Genomic DNA, 20,127 nt, shown 5'->3' on the forward strand with positions numbered 1-20,127 from the left:
TAAAAGCAACATAGACCAGAAAGGAACACAAACAATATACAGTAACAGTCACCTTACAGGCAATACAATGGCACTAAATTCATATCTTTCAATAGTTACCATGAATGTGAATGGGCTAAATGCCCCAATCAAAAGACACAGGCTATCAGATTGGATAAAAAAACAAGACTCATCGAAATGCTGTCTGAAAGAGACTCATTTTCGACCCAAAGACAGCCCCAGATTGAAAGTGAGGGGGTGGAAAACCATTTACCATGCTAATGGACACCTAAAGGAAGCTGGGGTGGCAATCCTTATATCAGACAAATTAGATTTTAAACCAAAGACTGTAATAAGAGATGACGAAGGACACTATATCTTCCTTAAAAGGGTCTATCCAACAAGAAGATCTAACACTTGTAAATATCTATGCCCCTAACATGAGAGCAGCCAATGATATAAGCCAAAGGAACACATTGACAACAATACAATAATAGTGAGGGACTTTAACACCCCCCTCACTGAAATGGACAGATCACCTAAGCAAAAGATCAACAAGGAAATAAAGACTTTAAATGACACACTGAACCAAATGGACTTCACAGACAGATTCAGAACATTCCATCACAAAGCAACAGAATACACATTCTTCTCTAGTGCCCATGGAACATTCTCCAGAATAGATCACATCCTAGGTCACAAATCAGGTCTCAACCGGTACCAAAAGATTGGGATCATTCCCTGCATATTTTCAGACCACAGTGCTTTGAAACCAGAACTCAATCACAAGAGGAAAGTTGGAAAGAACTCAAATACATGGAGACTAAAGAGCATCCTACTAAAGAATGAATGGGTCAACCAGGAAATTAGAGAAGAATTTAAAAAGTTCATGGAAACCAATGAAAATGAAAACACAATTGTTCAAAATCTTTGGGATGCAGCAAAGGCAGTCGTAAGAGGAAAGTATATAGCAATACAAGCCTTTCTCAAGAAACAAGAAAGGGCTCAAATACACAACCTAACCCTACACCTAAAGGAGCTGGAGAAAGAACAGCAAATAAAGCCTAAACCCAGCAGAAGAAGAGAAATAATAAAGATCAGAGCAGAAATCAATGAAATAGAAACCAAAAGAACAGTAGAACAAAACTAGGAGCTGGTTCTTTGAAAGAATTAATAAGATTGATAAATCCCTGGCCAGACTTATCGAATAGAAGAGAGAAATGACCCAAATGAATAAAATCATGAATGAAAGAGGAGAGTTCATAACAAACACCAAGGAAATACAATTATAAGAACATCTTATGAGCAACTCTATGCCAGCAAATTAGATAATCTGGACAAAAGGGATGCATTCCTAGAGATGTATCAACTACCAAAACTGACCCAGGAAGAAATAGAAAACCCGAACAGACCTATAACCACTAAGGAAATTGAAGCAGTCATCAAAATCTCCCAAAAAACAAAAGCCCAGGGCCAGATGGTTTCCCAGGGGAATTCTACCAAACATTTAAAAAAATTAATACCTATTCTTCTGAAACTGTTCCAAAAAATAGAAATGGAAGGAAAACTTCCAAACTTCTTTTATGAGGCCACCATTATCTTGATCCCCAAACCAGACAAAGGCCCCATCAAAAAGGAGAATTACAGACCAATGTCCATGATGAACATGGATGCAAAAATTCTCACCAAAATACTAGCCAATAGGATCCAACAGTACATTAAAAGGATTATTCACCACGACCAAGTGGGAATGTTGAAAAAGAAAAGCAAAGCTGGTGGCATCACAATTCCGGACTTCCAGCTCTATTACAAAGCTGTCATCATCAAGACAGTATGGTACTGGCACAAAAACAGACACATAGATCAATGGAACAGAATAGAGAGCCCAGAAATGGACCCTCAACTCTATGGACAACTAATCTTCGACAAAGCAGGAAAGAACTTCCAGTGGAAAAAAGACAGTCTCTTCAACAAATGGTGTTGGGAAAATTGGACAGCCACATGCAGAAGAATGAAACTGGACCGTTTCCTTACACCACACACAAAAATGGACTCCAAATGGTTGAAAGACCTCAATGTGAGACAGGAGTCCATCAAAATCCTAAAGGAGAACACAGGCAGCAACCTCTTCGACCTCAGCAGCAGCAACTTCTTCCTAGAAACATCGCCAAAGGCAAGGGAAGCAAGGGCAAAAATGAACTATTGGGACTTCATCAAGATAAAAAGCTTTTGCAAAGCAAAGGAAACAGTCAACAAAACCAAAAGACAACCGACAGAATGGGAGAAGATATTTGCAAATGACATATCAGATAAAAGGCTAGTATCCAAAATCTATAAAGACCTTATCAAACTCAACACCCAAAGAACAAATGATCCAATCAAGAAATGGGCAGAAGACATGAACAGACATTTTTCCAAAGAAGACATCCAAATGGCCAACAGACATATGAAAAAGTGCTCAACATCGCTCAGCATCAGGGAAATCCAAATCAAAACCTAAATGATATACCACCTCACACTAGTCAGAATGGCTAAATTTAACACATCAGGAAACGTCAGATGTTGGTGGGGATGCGGAGAAAGGGAAACCCTCCTACACTGTTGGTGGGAATGCAAGCTGGTGCAGCCACTCTGGAGAACAGTATGGAGGTTCCTCAAAAAGTTGAAAATAGAGCTACCGTACAACCCAGCAATTGCCCTACTGGGCATTAACCCCAAAGATACAAATGTAGGGACCTGAAGGGCTACATGCAGCCCGATGTTTATAGCAACAATGTCCACGATAGCCAACTATGGGAAGAGCTAAGATGTCCATCGACAGATGAATGGATAAAGAAGACGTGGTGTAGATATGTACAATGGAATATTATGCAGCCATCAAAAGGAATGAAATCTTGCCATTTGCAACGACATGGTTGGAACTGGAGGGTATTTTGCTGAGCGAAATAAGTCAATTAGAGAAAGACATGTATCATATGACCTCACTGATATGAGGAATTCTTAATCTCAGGAAACAATTGAGGGTTGCTGGAGTGGTGGGGGTTGGGAGGGATCGGGTGGCTGGGTGAAAGACACTGGGGCGGGTATGTGCTATGGTGAGTGCTGTGAATTGTGTAAGACTGTTGAATCACAGACCCGTACCTCTGAAACAAATAATACATTATATGTTAAAAAAGAAAAAAAAAGAAGATCGCAGGAAGGGAAAAATGAAGGGGGGGGAACCGGAGGGGGAGACGAACTATGAGAGACTATGGACTCTGAGAAACAAACTGAGGGTTCTAGAGGGGAGTGGGGTGGGGAGATGGGTTAGCCTGATGATGGGTATTAAAGAGGGCACGTACTGCATGGAGCACTGGGTGTTATACGAAAACAATGAATCATGGAACACTACATCAAAAACTAATGATGTAATGTATGGTTATTAACATAACATAATAAAAAAAATAAATATCTTTGTCTTTCTCGAAAAAAAAAATATAAAAATAAAAAATGGGGACACTAAGATGATGATCCTGACAGATGTTACACTGGGGTAGGGCTCTGAGACGTGAATTAGGCACATGCCTCACCTCTCAGAAGAACCAGCTGAGAAATAGACACCAGAAGTATACAGGAATCATAATAGACACTGGTCTTGCTGGCAAAGGGATGGGGACTGTGGCTGCAAAGTCAGTGAACATGGGGTTCTATGCCTTCTTTCTGTACTGGCTACAGATCTCCAGCCAAAGAGAGCGCAGCTGGGCCACTGTGGGGCTCACTGCCTCAGTGGGCTAACTGTGGGGAGAAAAGTAGCCTGCAGGAGTGGGCTTCCTGCTGGAGGAGAGGATCCTCATTGTCACCCCACAAGGAGACCTGGAAAATAAACACATTACACAGGAATACTCCTCTCTGTAAGATGGACAGGGACAAGAATAGATGGAGAGAAAACTGTGGGTCATGCTTCATTCATTTCCATGAGGTGTCATATGGTTGCAGTGTCTCTGATTTCATAGATCATAAAGAAACTGCAAAGACAACTTCTTTCGCAAGAGGAATCTCAGGGTGGAGTGACTACAGGTGGCTAGACCAGTTCATACTAGTTAGAAACTGGTTAGCACCCATTAGAAAGCTAACCAGTGTGGGAGGGCTTAAACAAGATTAGAAAAAGAAATTCAGGGACAGTTAGTACATATATGGTGGAGACAGCATCAACAGGAATTGGTGCCATAATTGATTCAGATGGATCAGGTCAAAAAAATGTGTCGTATTAGAACAAAGGACATTTTGGGGGTGGTGAGAGGATCCTGCACAGGTGGAGCCAGTGATACCACAGGGACATGCAGATGAAGCTGCCCAGCAGGATACTGATGATGGGCATGGGGAACTCAGAAAAGAACATGGTGTTAGAGATATTGACGTGGAACAATCCAGAAGTGATGGCTGAAGTTACAATAAATCACCACAAGAGAGACAAGAGACAAAAACTGTGATTCAATGGCTATTTAAATTTATTAAAATTTAAGAATCATTGCTCAGTCATACTAACCACATTGCACATGCTACACTCTGGTCCTATGTGGCTGGTGGTTTCTGGATGATACAGCTCTAAAATTTTCCCATCATCACAGGAACTGGACAACAGAGTTGCAGAGCATTATATATTGGGGTAAGATGGTGACTGGAATAACATTTCACTTTTTATCCCCAAAATACCTGAGGTAAATGAAAGTGAAACCATGAGAAGAAATGAAATGACGCTATGACAAAAATAGCATGGAGATGGAGAAACTTGCAAGAGTCAGATAATCAAGAAGATGCCTCGAAGTGAGATTTACTTTTTTAAATTTGAGGCACAGCTCTGCCAAGGCTGAAGTCATTTATGTGAGGGAATAACAGAAGGAGAAGCTGGACCGGAAGATCAGAAAGATGGAGTTGTTAACTGCCAAAGAGAGGTTGGACTCCTGGTTTTGGAGGACAAAGACCTTGGACACCATAGCACAAGAGGAGAGGATTTCCCAGATCTATTTATTCACAAGTAGTTTTGCATGAAAGACTACTGGGAAAACACAATGACAGCACTCATGATTATGGTCATTGTCTCTGCTTTTCTTCCCAGCTTGGGCTTCTCCCCTTCTGGATCCAGAGCGATTGTGAGGCACACAAATTAAACATATATCCAATCTCCAATGAGTTTACAGTGTAGAAGGAAAAATAAAGCAAGAGCACAGCAGAATGGAGAAGGAGATTAACACCATAAAGAAATACACACACACACACACAAAACACTCATGGAGGTCACAGTTGGGGAGAAAAGAGAGGCTCTTTGTGGAAGAGGTGACATTTGAGCCGAGTGTTTCGTGATGAAAGGAGTGTTGGACCAGGAAGGGAGAAGAGCAGAAGCAAAGGCATGAGTGTAAAAAGATAATAAGAATGTTTAGGAGAACAAGAATATTCCAGTATACACTAGAGAACAGTTAATATGAAATCATTAATAAAAGATAAGGATAAGCATGGCGGACGGTACATGGGTAGTCTTAAATGCAATAGATGGAAAACAGTAGAAAAATGGCTTGATGATAGGAGACTCAAGAGGTTTTTTGGAATATAATGGGAAGACAGCAAGTTGGAGCAGAAAATCCAAATATTTCGAGATTCTGGCATTTTCAGGTCAACCTTAAATGAATGAAAGAATGAATGAATGAATGACAAGGCGCTGCCTTACTTAGTTATCTGTGACTTTAAAAACAATTCTGTAGGGCACAAATATGAGTGAAACTAACTCAGAACTCCGTAGGAAACCTAACTTTCTCACCCAAACTATTGTCCTAACCACTAGTTTACACCAATGTTGTCTAACAAAGATGTTTAAGTTAAACAGAATTGCTTTAAAACAGCTAAAACATCTGCTGCATTTAATAATAATCTTCCTGCTGCTGCAACATATGGCATCATCAGAAACTTTATTCCAGTGCTCCCGAAGCTTCTGAGACACCTCGAAATGCCATGATTACCAAAAGCAGGTTTCGGTAATTCTCAAACTAAAAGAAAAACAATTCATTTTAATATTTAAAATAAACATGGGCCATTGGATCATTTGGGAGGAGAAGTGGGATTACAGTAACTACAATAATTAGAATTCAGCTCCCCAAAGATAGATGTTCTAAGATTCATCTTCTAGATGGAAAATTCCCCTAACAGGTCTGTGTAAGACATGTGTTCAGGCTGTCCCAGTCGATCCTGAACTGGATAAGCATCCTCCCCCCACCGTTATTCATGGGGGTCACAAGGAGCACAAGTCCCTTTCCTTTTACATAGGAGAATTATTACAACACAGGTAGGTAGAAGTAAGGCCAGGAGCCAAAGTTTGAATTCAATATAACTGAGTTAAATAGACATTAATCAGAAGATCTTATATTCCAGCCATTGTGCGGGGTAAATGCCAGGAGAATCAGATGAATTGAAAAGAGCAGGTGCCTCTAAGTAGTCTGTACTGGCCGTGGAGGATAGAGAGACACTCAGGCTAGCAAATGTCATAAAGTGTGACAGGCTCTATAACAGAGTTAACTTTAAGGCATGCTGGAAGCAGGAGCAAAGCATTTCCACACAACTTGGAAAGATGAAAATCAAGCCTCATGGAGGAAGGGATGATGGTGGAGAATTTTCAGGGTGAAGACATTAGGAGGGAGGTGGGCTTTCCAGGCCGAGAGAACCACAGAGCACAGGGCCATCGAACAGTTCAGGGAGCTGATGGTCCTATGGTATTGCAAGAATGGAGAGGGAGTGGAGAAGAATCTGGGGAGAGACAATGGAGGCTAGAAGGTGGAGGGGTGTTGGGCCCCATGTGGGGGTTTGGATTTTATCTGGGAGGGAACGTGGCCACTGAAGGGTTTTCTTGCAGGCAAGAGTGACATCAATGTCATTATCATCACAGCATCCTCTTTCATATAGCTTAAGTATATACTATGCCTCCATTAAGTTCATCCTTAACCCTCACCACAACCCTTGGAGGAAGGCAGAATCATCATGCTCATCTTAAACCGACAAAGTCAAGGTCTCCTGAGGGAATAGTTTACCTACATTTCCACAGCCAGGAAGCAAAGAAAACAGGATTGGAATCCATATCTTCCAGACATTGAAGGTTTAGCTCTTAAACCCTATCCTATACTGACTCTGAACCAGACCAGCATTTTGGAAAGAAGAATACATTGGAAGAAGAGAAGCTGGAGACCGAGAGACCAGCTAGATGTTTAGTATGTGCTGTGCTGGTTACAACTGGGGATAAAATTATTTTTAAAAAAGGCAATGCCCTTGCCTCCCCCAAAGAAAGAGCCAATATGTGCTCAACCTCTTGATGCCAATCTAAATGAAACATGTCAAAATTTGGATCCATTCAGTAGTTTCTCCCTGGCATTGTGCCAGTGGCCATGGGAAGGAAAGATGTTGAGAGCCACCTTGAAGAAGCTAAAAACCTAGCTTGAAAGCACCTGATTTCTGTGCATTGATTTTGTATCAGTTGCTTTCTTATACACTAACAATGCAACTGTAGAAAGAGAAATTAGAGAAAGGATTCCATTTACAATAGCACCAAAAACCATAAGATACCTCGGAATAAACCTAATCAAAGAAGAAAAGGATCTATACTCTAGGAACTACAGAACACTCATGAAAGAAATTGAAGAAGACACAAAAAGATGGAAAAATATTCCATGCTCATGGATTGGAAGAATAAACATTGTTAAAATGTCTATGCTACCCAGAGCAATCTATACCTTCAGTGCCATCCCGATCAAAATTCCAATGACGTTTTTCAAAGTGCTGGAACAAACAATCCTAAAATTTGTATGGAATCAGAAAAGACCCCGAATCACCAAGGAAATGTTGAAAAAGAAAAACAAAGCTGGGGGTAACACGTTGCCTGATTTCAAGCTATATTACAAAGCTGTGATCACCAAGACTGCATGGTAGTGGCACAAAAACAGACATATAGACCAATGGAACAGAATAGAGAACCCAGATATGGACCCTCAACTCTATGGTCAAATAATCTTTGACAAAGCAGGAAAAAACACGCAATGGAAAAAAGACAGTCTCTTCAATAAATGGTGCTGGGAAAATTGGACAGCCACATGCAGAAGAATGAAACTCAACCATTCTCTAACACCATACACAAAGAAAAACTCAAAATGGATGAAAAACCTCAAGGTGAGACAGGAATCCATCAAAATCCTAGAGGAGAACATAGGCAGTAACTTCTTTGACATCGCCCACAGCAACTTCTTTCAAGATACGTCTCCAAAGGCTAGTGAAACAAAAGCAAAAATGAACTTTGGGACTTCATCAAGATAAAAAGCTTCTGCACAGCAATGGAAACAGTCAACAAAACAAAGAGGCAACCCACAGAATAGAAGATATTTACAAATGACACTACAGATAAAGGGCTGGTATTCAAGATCTATAAAGATCTTCTCAAACTCAACACCCACAAAACAAATAATCAAGTCAAAACATGGGCAGAAGACATGAACAGACACTTCTCTGAGGAAGACACACAAATGGCTAACAGACACATGAAAAAATGTTCATCATCATTAGCCATCAGGGAAATTCAAATCAAAAGCACATTGAGATACCACCTTACACCAGTTAGAATGGCAAAAATGGACAGGGAAAGAAACAACAAATGTTGGAGAGGTTGTGGAGAAAGGGGAACCCTCTTACACTATTGGTGGGAATGCAAGTTGGTACAGCCACTTTGGAAAACAGTATGGAGATGCCTCAAAAAATTAAAAGTAGAGCTACCCTATGACTCAGCAGTTGCACTACTGGATAGTTGCCCCAAAGACACAGATGTAGTGAAAAGAAGGGCCGTATGCACCCAATGTTCATAGCAACAATGTCCACAATAGCCAAACTGTAGAAAGAGGCGAGATGCCCTTCAACAGATGAATGGATAAAGAAGACGTGGTCCATATATACAATGGAATATTACTCAGCCATCAGAAAGGATGAATACCCAACTTTTACATCAACATGGATGGGACTGGAGATTATGCTAAGTGAAATAAGTCAAGCAGAGAAAGTCAGTTATCATATGGTTTCACTTATTTGTGGAACATAAGGAATAGCATGGAGGACATTAGGAGAAGGAAGGGAAAAATGAAGGGTGGGAAATCGGAGGGAGAGATGAACCATGAGAGACTATGGACTCTGAGAAACAAACTGAGGGTTTTAGAGGGGAGGGGGCTGGGGGGATGGGTGAGCCCAGTGATGGGTATTAAGGAGGGCACATACTGCATGGAGCACTGGGTGTTATACGAACACAATGAATCATGGATCACTACATCAAAAACTAACCAATGTATTGTATGGTGACTAACATAACAGAATAAAATAAAATTTTAAAAAAATAATAAAATGCAAAAAACCCAAAACCTTGTTTGAAGAGACCTACCTGCTTGCTCTCAACGATAGACCCACACACGCAACCTCAGGTTATCCCAGGAAAAAGCCTCTTTCCCCGGACCTCAAGCATATCATCATACTATGGGACCGCCAAGCAAGAGGGCTCATGTGCCACTTAGCCTCTAGCTACTGCTTGGCAATTTTCTTTGGAAAAATGACTGGTAACCACTATTAAATATTGACAATCTCAGTCATTTTATAATCATCTATTCCATGCTGGTTTTCAGGAACTGCTGGTGGGCTATATAGAGGAATGAGCCATGGGTCACTCTTAAGGGGTCAGTTACCTTAACAGGGTAACAGGCATGCAGTGATCGAGGTCCAGTGTTCCATGGTGGAATGGAGGTGGGCAATAGATTTTCTTCATTTTGGTATGCCCATCAGGGAGCTATGTCAATGCACAGTTAACACTCAATAAATATATACTGAATGGAAAGTGAGCATAGCGGTATGCCACTGAAGAAAGTACATAACTTTGCTAGGGTGTCGAGAACACCTACTTTCCCATGTTGCTGTCCTTCATCACATCATATATATCATATCATCAGTATCTTTGCTAATTCTTTCTTCCCTGTCTTCCAATAATAAAGTTCTATTCATCCTCCAGGCCCACTCCAGAGTGCAGACTGAGACTGACTTGTCTTTGTAACCCCACCATGAGTGGATGGATGAGTAAATAGAGAATGATGGGAGAAGTCATCATGGGAGTGCTGATAACTGTCCCAACATCCTTCTTTCAGGATGTTTGTATGGTTAGACCCTTATGTGGCAATCTTCACTGCTTCTCCCGCATCAACTCAGGCATCATTTCTTTTAGGTAGGCTTCCATCAGCCTGCTTCTAGGTTTGATCCATACATTATTGCCAGAGGCATCTGTGTAGCCATCTTTTTCCATACCTGGTAAACTCTGGAAGACCAGGAACCAACTGCTAGTCACTGTTATGTTCCCAATGTCCAGCAAAGTTCATGGCACATAATAGGTCCTCAAATAAATTAATTCATGATTGAGCAAAGTAAGTCATTTAAATATGTCCTTTGTATCCTACCACGAGATAAAGCCAGGTCTTGAAAAATCCCACAAAACTTGAATGTTTATGTGGAATAAGGCCTCCTAATTCTATACTTTTATAAGTACCAAAAAATGCAGTTCAGTCTCCTCTGGGATAATTTCCCAAGGAAAAAGGATCTGCTGTCACTTAGGCCCTTATAGTGTCTCCTTTGCATGGTACAGAATTTCTAACAGTTATGGTATTATAATTAGCTCTGATAAGAGGTAAAGGGGTTGGATTTATTAATGACACATGATATTTTAACAGATATGGAGCCTAATGCTAAGCTCTGGCCGCTGGAAACCAAAGTCAAACCGCCATCCTGATTTCCCTCCAAACGAGTTAACTTTCACCTGGGGTTTCAAGTAAGACAAGCCAATCCATAATGTGTTCTCATAAGAGTCCTCCTGGGATTGAGCTCTGTTGGCTGACTCACAGACATCATTCTGCACAATCATGCTAATAGAAACTCTTCACTGAGCTGCGAGAGCACTACATACAGTACTTCTCATCAAGATGCCTCTTCAGGATGGGTATTATTATTTCCATGCTACAGATGGAAAAACTAAAGCTCATAGCTTACTTGAGCTCACTAAGACAGTAACTAATTCACCAAAGATGTCAAATCCTGAGCAGTCTCATTGGAAAGCCTTCTCTGCCCATCTACCACTGAGGAAGTTCTCAGGGACAACAGAGACCTGAAGCAGAGACCACATGTCAAAGGAAAGGAACCTTAGCATTGAATGATACAGAGCCAGCTATCTTAGCTACTGCCTCTGGGGGTAGGGCGTAGTCAATATACCAGAAACACGTTATTATAATGGTGAGCACAGGGCTATAACAACCTATAGCATATTTTGCTGTATATTTAGAACAAAGAATATTCCACCAAAAGACAGTTTTTTCTTTTAATGAGGCTGACTTATAAAACTTTTTAAGATCTTATTATTGTGAGAGAGAGAGAGAGAGGAAGAGGAAAGGGGAAACCCATGGGGACTCTGCACTAAGCATGGAGCCTGATGCAGGGCTTGATCTCACTAGCCTGAGATCATGACCTGAGCTGATACCCAAGAGTTGGTTGCTCAACTAACTGCGCCACCGAGGTGCCCCCTGACTTATAATTTTGTATTGATTTATACACATTATCTCACTTGAGGGAAACACAAAGCTGGAAAGAAAGATCCTGCCCCATGTATGGATGAGGAACCAGAACAGGGAACTCACTGGCTTCGGTGACCCCACCAGGAGGTAATACAGCTGCAGATGAACTCAAGTGACTGTTCCTACATTCCAGCTGTCACTTGTTCTCCTCCCTGTATAGTATTCTTTCCTTCCTTGGTCCATCAGCTTAAAAAAAATAAAGCTTATAAAGGACGGAGGAAGGTCCTTCTACCACGTGGGATGACTACATCACAGTGACTCCAAGACACTCAACTTGAAGGACGGGAAAAGAAGAAAAGTCTTATGGGTATGATAAAGCAATCATTGTAGGACCTCCAATATTTCATAAACATGAAACAAAAGCCTGAGCTTCCCAGACATCTCACCCACAATTGCCGTTCTCGTTGCAATAGGGCACCGAGAACAGTCAAATAAATTATTAATGCAGCAGTATTCTCTGAATTGGCAGGCATCCCATGGAAAGAGTGATGTCCCAGTCTGGCAATTGCTCTGTTTTTCAGAGGAACACAACATTTTATCCTGGCAGATACTCGTGTTGATTGCACAAGGTGATTTCAAGTTATTTTTCTCAATTATTTTATAGGGCTATTCAGGACAATTATAATAAATCTATTATGGGGTTGCATAAGTATTCTAGACATTAATTTCCAAATTTCCGAGCTCTGATTCCTGTGAAGTCCACATAGGGTCTGGAAATTCAGTAGTTTCCTCTGTGCCCCTGGCAATGACATATGGCAGTGGGACTTGAGTTTTGGCCCATCCATGATCACACAGACCTGGCTTCACTCACTTCAAAGATCCATGTTTTACTGACAATTTGATCAAATTAAGATGAAGACAATGTGGCACTTTTTGGTAATTTCTCAAACTATTGTTGTATAAAGCTTAATATAACAAGTGGGTATCTATAGATGTAACATTTTTAAGAGAGCCTTGGATGATAAAACTAATATATCTGTTGAGCATAGAATTCCCAAGAGCATAATATTTAGGAGATAATATGTTGATTCCATAACCAATTTTTCCATATATTCCTGTTCCTCCTCTTTGAAAACTACATTCAGAGGCAAAGATAGGCATGAATTTTGAATATCACATGAATAATTTTCATGGGGCAAATCTTTATTTTTTGAAAGCTGATTTCATTTTGGGGAAACATATAATTTAAGGCCAAAGCTATTTTTTAAATCCTTTTAACAGCTACCCAATCAGGATGTCCAAGAATCTTCATTTCAATCTCTTCAAACTGAAGACACATGGTCTCTGACCCAACCCAACCCCGTTTTCCCTACTGCATCCCTTTCCTAGGATTGGTATCACGTTCCACAAAATTTGTTGTGTTCTGTAATCTCTTCTGAAAATCAGGATGAGGTATTAGGAGCTACACATGTACAAGATCCTTCCATAAGCTTACTACAATTTGGTATGTAATGAAAATATTTATTTCAAATAAGAGTTCACAGTTTCAAAAAAAGAGGGTCAAAAATGAGAATGTTAATGGTTTTTAGGAACCATGGCCTTGTTCACAAACACAGATGTCAAAGTGTCAGAAAAGCACTTGGTGACAAATTTTATTTCTTGTAGACAACATTTAATTGAATGTGGGAAACAAGACCAACCTGCTTTGAGCTATAAGTTTAACATAACTATTTTAGACTCTGGAATCCATGACACAAACCTGAAGAAAACACTTGAAGTCAGGATGTGTTTGGGGAGGAAAAAAGCTCCATGTAACTCAGACACTAGGCCTTTCCAATTGGTACCTGTCTTTGGTTTTCCGTCTCCAGGCGTAGCCTGGCCTCCACACACCTCCGCGTCTCCAGGAAGGCTTGGCGCTGGGCCCGGTCTGACAGGTAGCTGATGAAGATTCCAGCTGTGTTCATACACATGAATAACACTGCCTGGGCCACAACCTAAAACACATTTGCAAACATAGGCTGGTCAGATGATTAAAACAAGAGCTGTTTGGAGACAAAGAGGAAAACATAAAGAAAGATTTCCAAGGTAAATCTTAAGGTAGTAATCCAAACATTTAGCATCAGCCTAATAGAACCATTCGGGTCATGGGTGAAATGTCATCCCCCCATTGACCTTTCCATCCAATTTAAAGCTTCTCATACTGCAAGTGTGATTTGAACGTGAATTGAAAACTTGAGGTTAGATAGGAGCACTTATCTCTTTCTCACTCTGCCTTACCTCTTCGCCTTCACTAGCTGAAGTTTTTAGCCTTCTAGATGGTTGGAGGAGCAGGTCAGAAGAAGGGAAAGGGACTAATAAGAAATAGCTAATAGTACCACTATTATATCAAGTAGCTCTTACAACCTTTTTTGATGATATAAAGGTAAATATACTAGCAATGAATGCAAAAAAAATCTTAGCAGAGAAATAGAAACCATGCACACAAAATGAAAATTCTAGAAGTGGAAAACACAACACTGAAAATTAAAACAGTCACTGGAGGATAGTAATAGCATAATGTAGGTGACAGAAGAAAAAAACCAATAAACTTGAAGATAAATCAATAAGCCAAGAATAACCTTCAAAGCAGTCAGAGAAAATGTTACAGACAGGGGACATGCTCTCTAGTTATGATAATGATTTTCAGGGTAAATAAAAAAGAAAGACATTACTAAGATACACTGAAATGAGGGGCACCTGGGTGGCTCGGTTGGTCGAGCATCTGACTCTTGGCTTCGGCTCAGATCATGATCTCAGGGTTGTGAAATGGAGTACTGACTGCATAGACTCCCACTCAGTGTGGAGTCTGCTTGAGGTTCTCTCTTTCCCTCTCCCTCTGCCCCTCCCTCTGCTCATACTCTCTAAATAAATAATAAATAAAATCTTAAAAAAATAATAAAATACACTGAAAAGTTTGAAAGTCAAACAAAATAAAGCTGGTTTTGCTGTGTAAATACTATATGAAAGAGAACTGAAGGAAAAAAACATTACTAGTGGTAAATAAGGTCACTATATAATGTTAAGAGCTTTAATTCACCAGAAAGATCTAAAAATTACGAACTTGAGCACATTTAGCAACATAGCTCAGAATACACAATGCCAAGTGTGACATAAGTCTATGGCATTATTTACGAATCTGTCATCACAGTGATCTATTTTTTACACAATGTTCAGCAGTTAACAGATCAAACAGATTAAAAAAATCAGCAAAGACAGAGACAACTTAAATACCTCATACAACTAACAAACTTGAAATGGAATACAGTATGCAACAACTAGATGGTACAAATTCTTTTTAGGCACTTATTGAATATTTATAAATAGGATTTTATGATGAAACCTGAAGGTAGCCTCAGCAAATTTCAAAGAACTAGTAGCACATAACTATAGTCAATTACTACAATAAAATCAATTTACAAAGACAACATCATGTGTTTGGAAATTAAAAATATTTCTAAATAACTCATGGATCTAAGAATGTATTATAATGGAAAATATGTATAGTTAAAGAATAATATGAAAATACTACTGAACAAAATTTAGCAGTCCTCACAGAGGAATGTATAGTAATAAATGCTTTTTTAATTTTTTATTTTTTTTATTTATTTATTTTTTAAGATTTTATTTATTTATTTGACAGAGACAGAGATAGCAAGAGCAGGAACACAAGCAGCGGGAGTGGGAGAGGGAGAAGCAGGCTTCCCCTCGAGGAGGGAGCCCGATGTGGGACTCGATCCCAGGACCCTGGGATCATGACCTGAGCCGAAGGCAGATACTTAACGACTGAGCCACCCAGGCGCCCAATAAATGCTTTTCTTAAAAAAAAAAAGCTGAAAATCAATGTGCTAGCCATTCAACTTAAGGATTTAGCAAAAAACAAAAAGCAGAATAAATCCAAAGTATGTAGAAGGAAAAAAAATAATAAAACAGGAGCAAAAATAAATAAAAAACAAAGATACAATAAAGACAAATATATAAATAAAGTCAAAAGTTCGTTTTCTGAAAAGACAAAGAAAGGATAACAATTCTTATAAGCTTAATTTAAAAGAAAGAGATACAGAAAAGGTCCAAATAAGCAATATTAAGAATAGGAAATGGGACAAAGATATTGTAGAAATTAATAGGTAATAAGAATATGTTATGAAGTTTAATGCTACAAAAAATCTGAGATGGAATTGGTGTATTTCTCAAAATACATCTTTACCAGAACTGACTCAAGGAAATGGAGAAAAAGTCAATAAAAGGAACCATAATTAAAAATCTTTTCACAAGGAATATGTACAGAAACAAAACCAAAAATACCTAAAGCAAACATCCTGCTCAATGGAAAAAGGTTCAAGAGTATTTGTTTAAAGACCAGGGTAGCAGTTACCACCAAATGTATTCAACACCATTCTCGAATTCTAGCATCTCAATAGGACAAACACAGAAACAAAATAAAAGTGATAAAGTTTGAAAAGGAAGAAATATACTTTCATTATTTTCAGATGATTATCCATGTGGAATATCCAAAAATATCTACAGAAAAATGACTAAAATTAATAATAATTTAGCAAAGATGCTGGATACAAAATCAAAATAAAATGTCAATTGCATTTCTATGCACCCATAACAAACAGAAAGAAATGAATTTAGTGGAGAAAATAATGGGATTTAATTTAAAATAATCAAATAAGACTTACATAGATGGAGGGTTATATACCATGTTATGGATAGGAAAGAATTGCTACAGTAAAGTTCTCAAATCTCAGTAGGTATTTTTACCTCCAGTGGAATTCAAGATGATTCTAAAATTTATATGGAAGGGCAAAGGGTCAAAAATACAAAAGATATTCTTAAAGAAGAACAAAATAGAAAGAGTTGTGATACCAGATATTGAGACTTATTATAATGTTTTAGCAATTAAAACATCAAGGTATTGATATAGGTATCCAAATATTGACCAGTGGATGTCAACAGAGAATCCAGAAACACAAAGGCACAAAGTTTGGGCACCACAGGTCTAAGGAGAAAACAGGGATTTTCAACAAAGGGTATCAGGACAGTTTGTTATCCATTTAGAAAATAGAGTAAAAGTAAACCCTTGCCTAATACCACCCATGGAAACACACTGCAGGTGGATTAAAGTCTTCACCGTGAAAGGCAAAAATATTAAATTTTAGAAGACAATCTAGGAGAATATTTTTATCACCTTGATAGATGTTTACAATAAACCACAGGAGCACCTGGGTGGCTCAGTCATTTAAGCATCTGCCTTTGGCTCAGGTCATGATCTCGGGGTCCTGGGATAGAACACCCTGCTCAGTGGGAAGTCTGCTTCTCCCTCTCACTCTGCCCCTCCTCCCCCACTCATGCACTCTTTCTCTCTTGCTCTCTCCTTCTCTCTCTCTCAAATAACTAAAAATCTTTAAAAAATAAAAAAAAATAAAGCACACAGAATACAAACTAGAAAGAACAGAGGAGTATATTTGATTAAAGAATTTCTATACATTCAAAGACACCACAAATAAAAGTGAAAGAAAAAAACTACACATAAACTAAGAAAAGATATTTGTGATACTTATAACCAGCCAAGAAGTAATTTTAGCTTACAAGAACTTGTACAAATGTATAAGAAAACATAAACAATCCAATAGAAAACAAGGGCAAAAGATAAACAGATATTTCAAAGACAAGAAAAGACCAATATGAAACTGAGTGCAACAATCTAGGAACTGTAAGTTAAAGTCCACACCCATTCCACACTTATTAGGTTGGCTCTAAAAAGAAAATATATAGTGGAGCATCATCAAATTGTCAAGGATGCCAGTGGGAATCTGAAATGATGCAACTATTTTGACTTTACACATTACTATTTAATTTGTGCCACCCCAGAATTTCACCTTTTCACTCCACAGCCACCTTTGCATGTGTGGCCAGGAGACATACCCAGGAATGTCTGGAATAGCATTCTTCATAAGGGCTTGAAACTGGAAATACTCTGAATGTCCACCAATAGTGGAATAGATACATATTCTGTGATGAATTAAAACAATAAAATACTACTGAGCATTGAAAATATATGAACTATCACTGCATGCATCCAAATGGATAAGTACAGAAAATAATAATATTTTAAAAGGTATAATCCAGTGACATAGAGATAAAAGCAATAAAATTAGACAATATATTGTTTATGGACACATGAGATAGCATCTGATGGCATTTTTTTTCCTTACCCATCAAATTGTCAATGATCAAAAATTTGATGGCATACTCCTCTGGATAGGTTGTAGGATAAAGTCATTTCATGCCTAGTTGTTGAAGATATGAATTTTGCAATGCCTCTCAAAGTTGACAATATTCATGCTTATCAGCCCAGTGATTCCATTTCAATGGACTTATAAATATGACCACCAGGTGCTAGCATCAAAGGATAACACAGCATCGTTTACGTGTTATTAGAAAGAACCTAAATGCTCATGAACAGAGGACTGGTTAAATTATAAGGCCATACAACTGGATCATATGCTGAAAAAATCAAGTTGATTTTCTGTATATGAGTACTGAACATTCTAGTACATACTGCTAGGTGGGGGAAAGAGCAAAGGTCTAACATTTGTTCTCATTTTTATATGCACAGACTCCTTCAGTAAGGCAGTGGATAATTCTGGGGACAGAAACTGAAGTCTGGTTTATAATATCTACCTTTTATATTTTGAATATGTGCATGTAGTTCCTATCCCAACGCATGGATTTTTAAAAAGATTGATAAATTTATTGCTAAAAATGGGAAAAATGCGAGCTCCTCATCGTGACAATAAAGCCTGCTTGATCATCTTCAAGGTCATTTCATACCATTTCTCCCCTTACTCATTTTGTTCCAACCAACAACCTGGTTTAGTTTCTGTTCTTCCAGTAGGCCTGTCCCACCTCTGGGCTATTGTTAATGTTGTTTCCTGTGCCTGAGACACACTTCCCCATATTTCTTGCCTTGCTGATTCCTCTTATCCTTTGTTCTCGATTTGATTATTGTTTTTTTCAAAGAGATGCTCCCTGATCACTACATCAAAATAGGAATTCCCTGTTATTCTTTGTTCCGGCACACTGTGCACTTATCACAGATTGTAATTGTGTATTTATTTGCTTGGTTGGTTGTTTGATGCCTGTCACGCTGGATTATTAGTTCTAATAATGCAAGGATGGTGCTCGTTTTAGACATTGATTGACACCTAGTACCTAGCATAGTGGATGTGCTTAGCAGTGTACCTGTTTAAGTGCTCAGCAACCACTAAGTACTAAATATTTGCTGAATGGATAAACAGCTTTCCTATGTACCACTAATCATCATTTACAAGATATGATGAAACAGTGATCTTATTCACAGTAGCAATGATAATGTAAAACACCAAAGAATATCCTTGACAATAATAATAGCAAATGTGTGAGAGCTGGGGGTGGGGGGGGAGTAACTAAAGTATGCAACGTTACAGAGGATAAAGGAGGGAGGTATTTCTAATAAGGGGTGCCATTATTAACTATGTAAATAGTGCCCGAATCACTTTATAGCTTCAATATTATACTCCCAAGTGGAAGCCAGTGCAGCCGGTTAAGCGCCCGACTCTTGGGTTTGGCTCAGGTCATGATCTCGGGGTCATGAGATCAAGCCCCAAATCGGGCTTGCGCTCAGAGGGGAGTCTGCTTGAGATTTTCTCTTTCCCTCTGCCCCACGCCCCCATGCCCTCTCTTTCTCTGAAATGAATAAATAAATCTTTTTTAAAAAGGAATGCATGAGTTAGAATACCAAAGACATTTTTACAAAAGGGATTCGGAAGTGGGGAACATGGGGGGCTTGCCTAGCCAAAAGGTAATCCAAATCATCATGCTCCAGTAAGTAAAATTCTGTGGCAGTAGAGAAAATCTCAACTGAAAAATTAATAGAATAAAATGGGAGTACACCACCCAGAAATAGCCAAAAGAGAAGACAACGAGTTTTTATTATGATACATATAGCTCAACAATTCGGTGGGAAAAATAACTGTCAGTAAAGGGATTTGTTGACTATTAGTCAACTACGGGAAAAAAGACTGAAGGTCACCTCATGCTACATATGCATACAGACGCCAGTGGATTAAGGAGTTACATGTGGAAAATGAGCCAGTAAGCACAAAAGCATGACCCAAATCTCAAATTAAATGTAACTAAAATTTTTTAAATTAAAACAATTTGATCATCTTTGAAGTAGAAAGCAAAATGGCAACATGTTGCAAAGTTTTACTCATTTCTTTTGACCCTCTGGCCCAACTTTTGCTTATCTATTTGAAGGAAATAATCAGGTATAGGACCAGAAACTTCTGTTAAGGGATTTTCACTGCAGCTTTCTAATGGAGAGAAAAAGAAAATTGCATATTTTTACCAGTAGGGACATGGCTGAATGCACTGGAGGTGTGCATACACAAAAGAACATAAAATCACAGGAAAAATATTTAATGGCATGAGCCAATTTGTATGATACATTAAGTAAAATGTAATTTTACTT

General features: G+C 38.9%; 1 protein-coding gene across 1 annotated transcript in view; it reads right to left on the bottom strand.

Moving 5' to 3' along the window:
* The window catches only part of ADCY8 (adenylate cyclase 8), a 259,560-nt gene that overhangs the window by 192,917 nt on the left and 46,516 nt on the right, over positions 1-20,127 (bottom strand). Inside the window, exon 2 of the mRNA XM_021688464.1 lies at positions 13,415-13,564. Within this exon, the coding sequence (XP_021544139.1) occupies positions 13,415-13,564 (150 nt within the window). The remainder of the gene's footprint in view (positions 1-13,414; positions 13,565-20,127) is intronic.

Source organism: Neomonachus schauinslandi, chromosome 4 (genome assembly GCF_002201575.2).
Source record: "Neomonachus schauinslandi chromosome 4, ASM220157v2, whole genome shotgun sequence".
Lineage (NCBI taxonomy): Eukaryota > Metazoa > Chordata > Mammalia > Carnivora > Phocidae > Neomonachus > Neomonachus schauinslandi.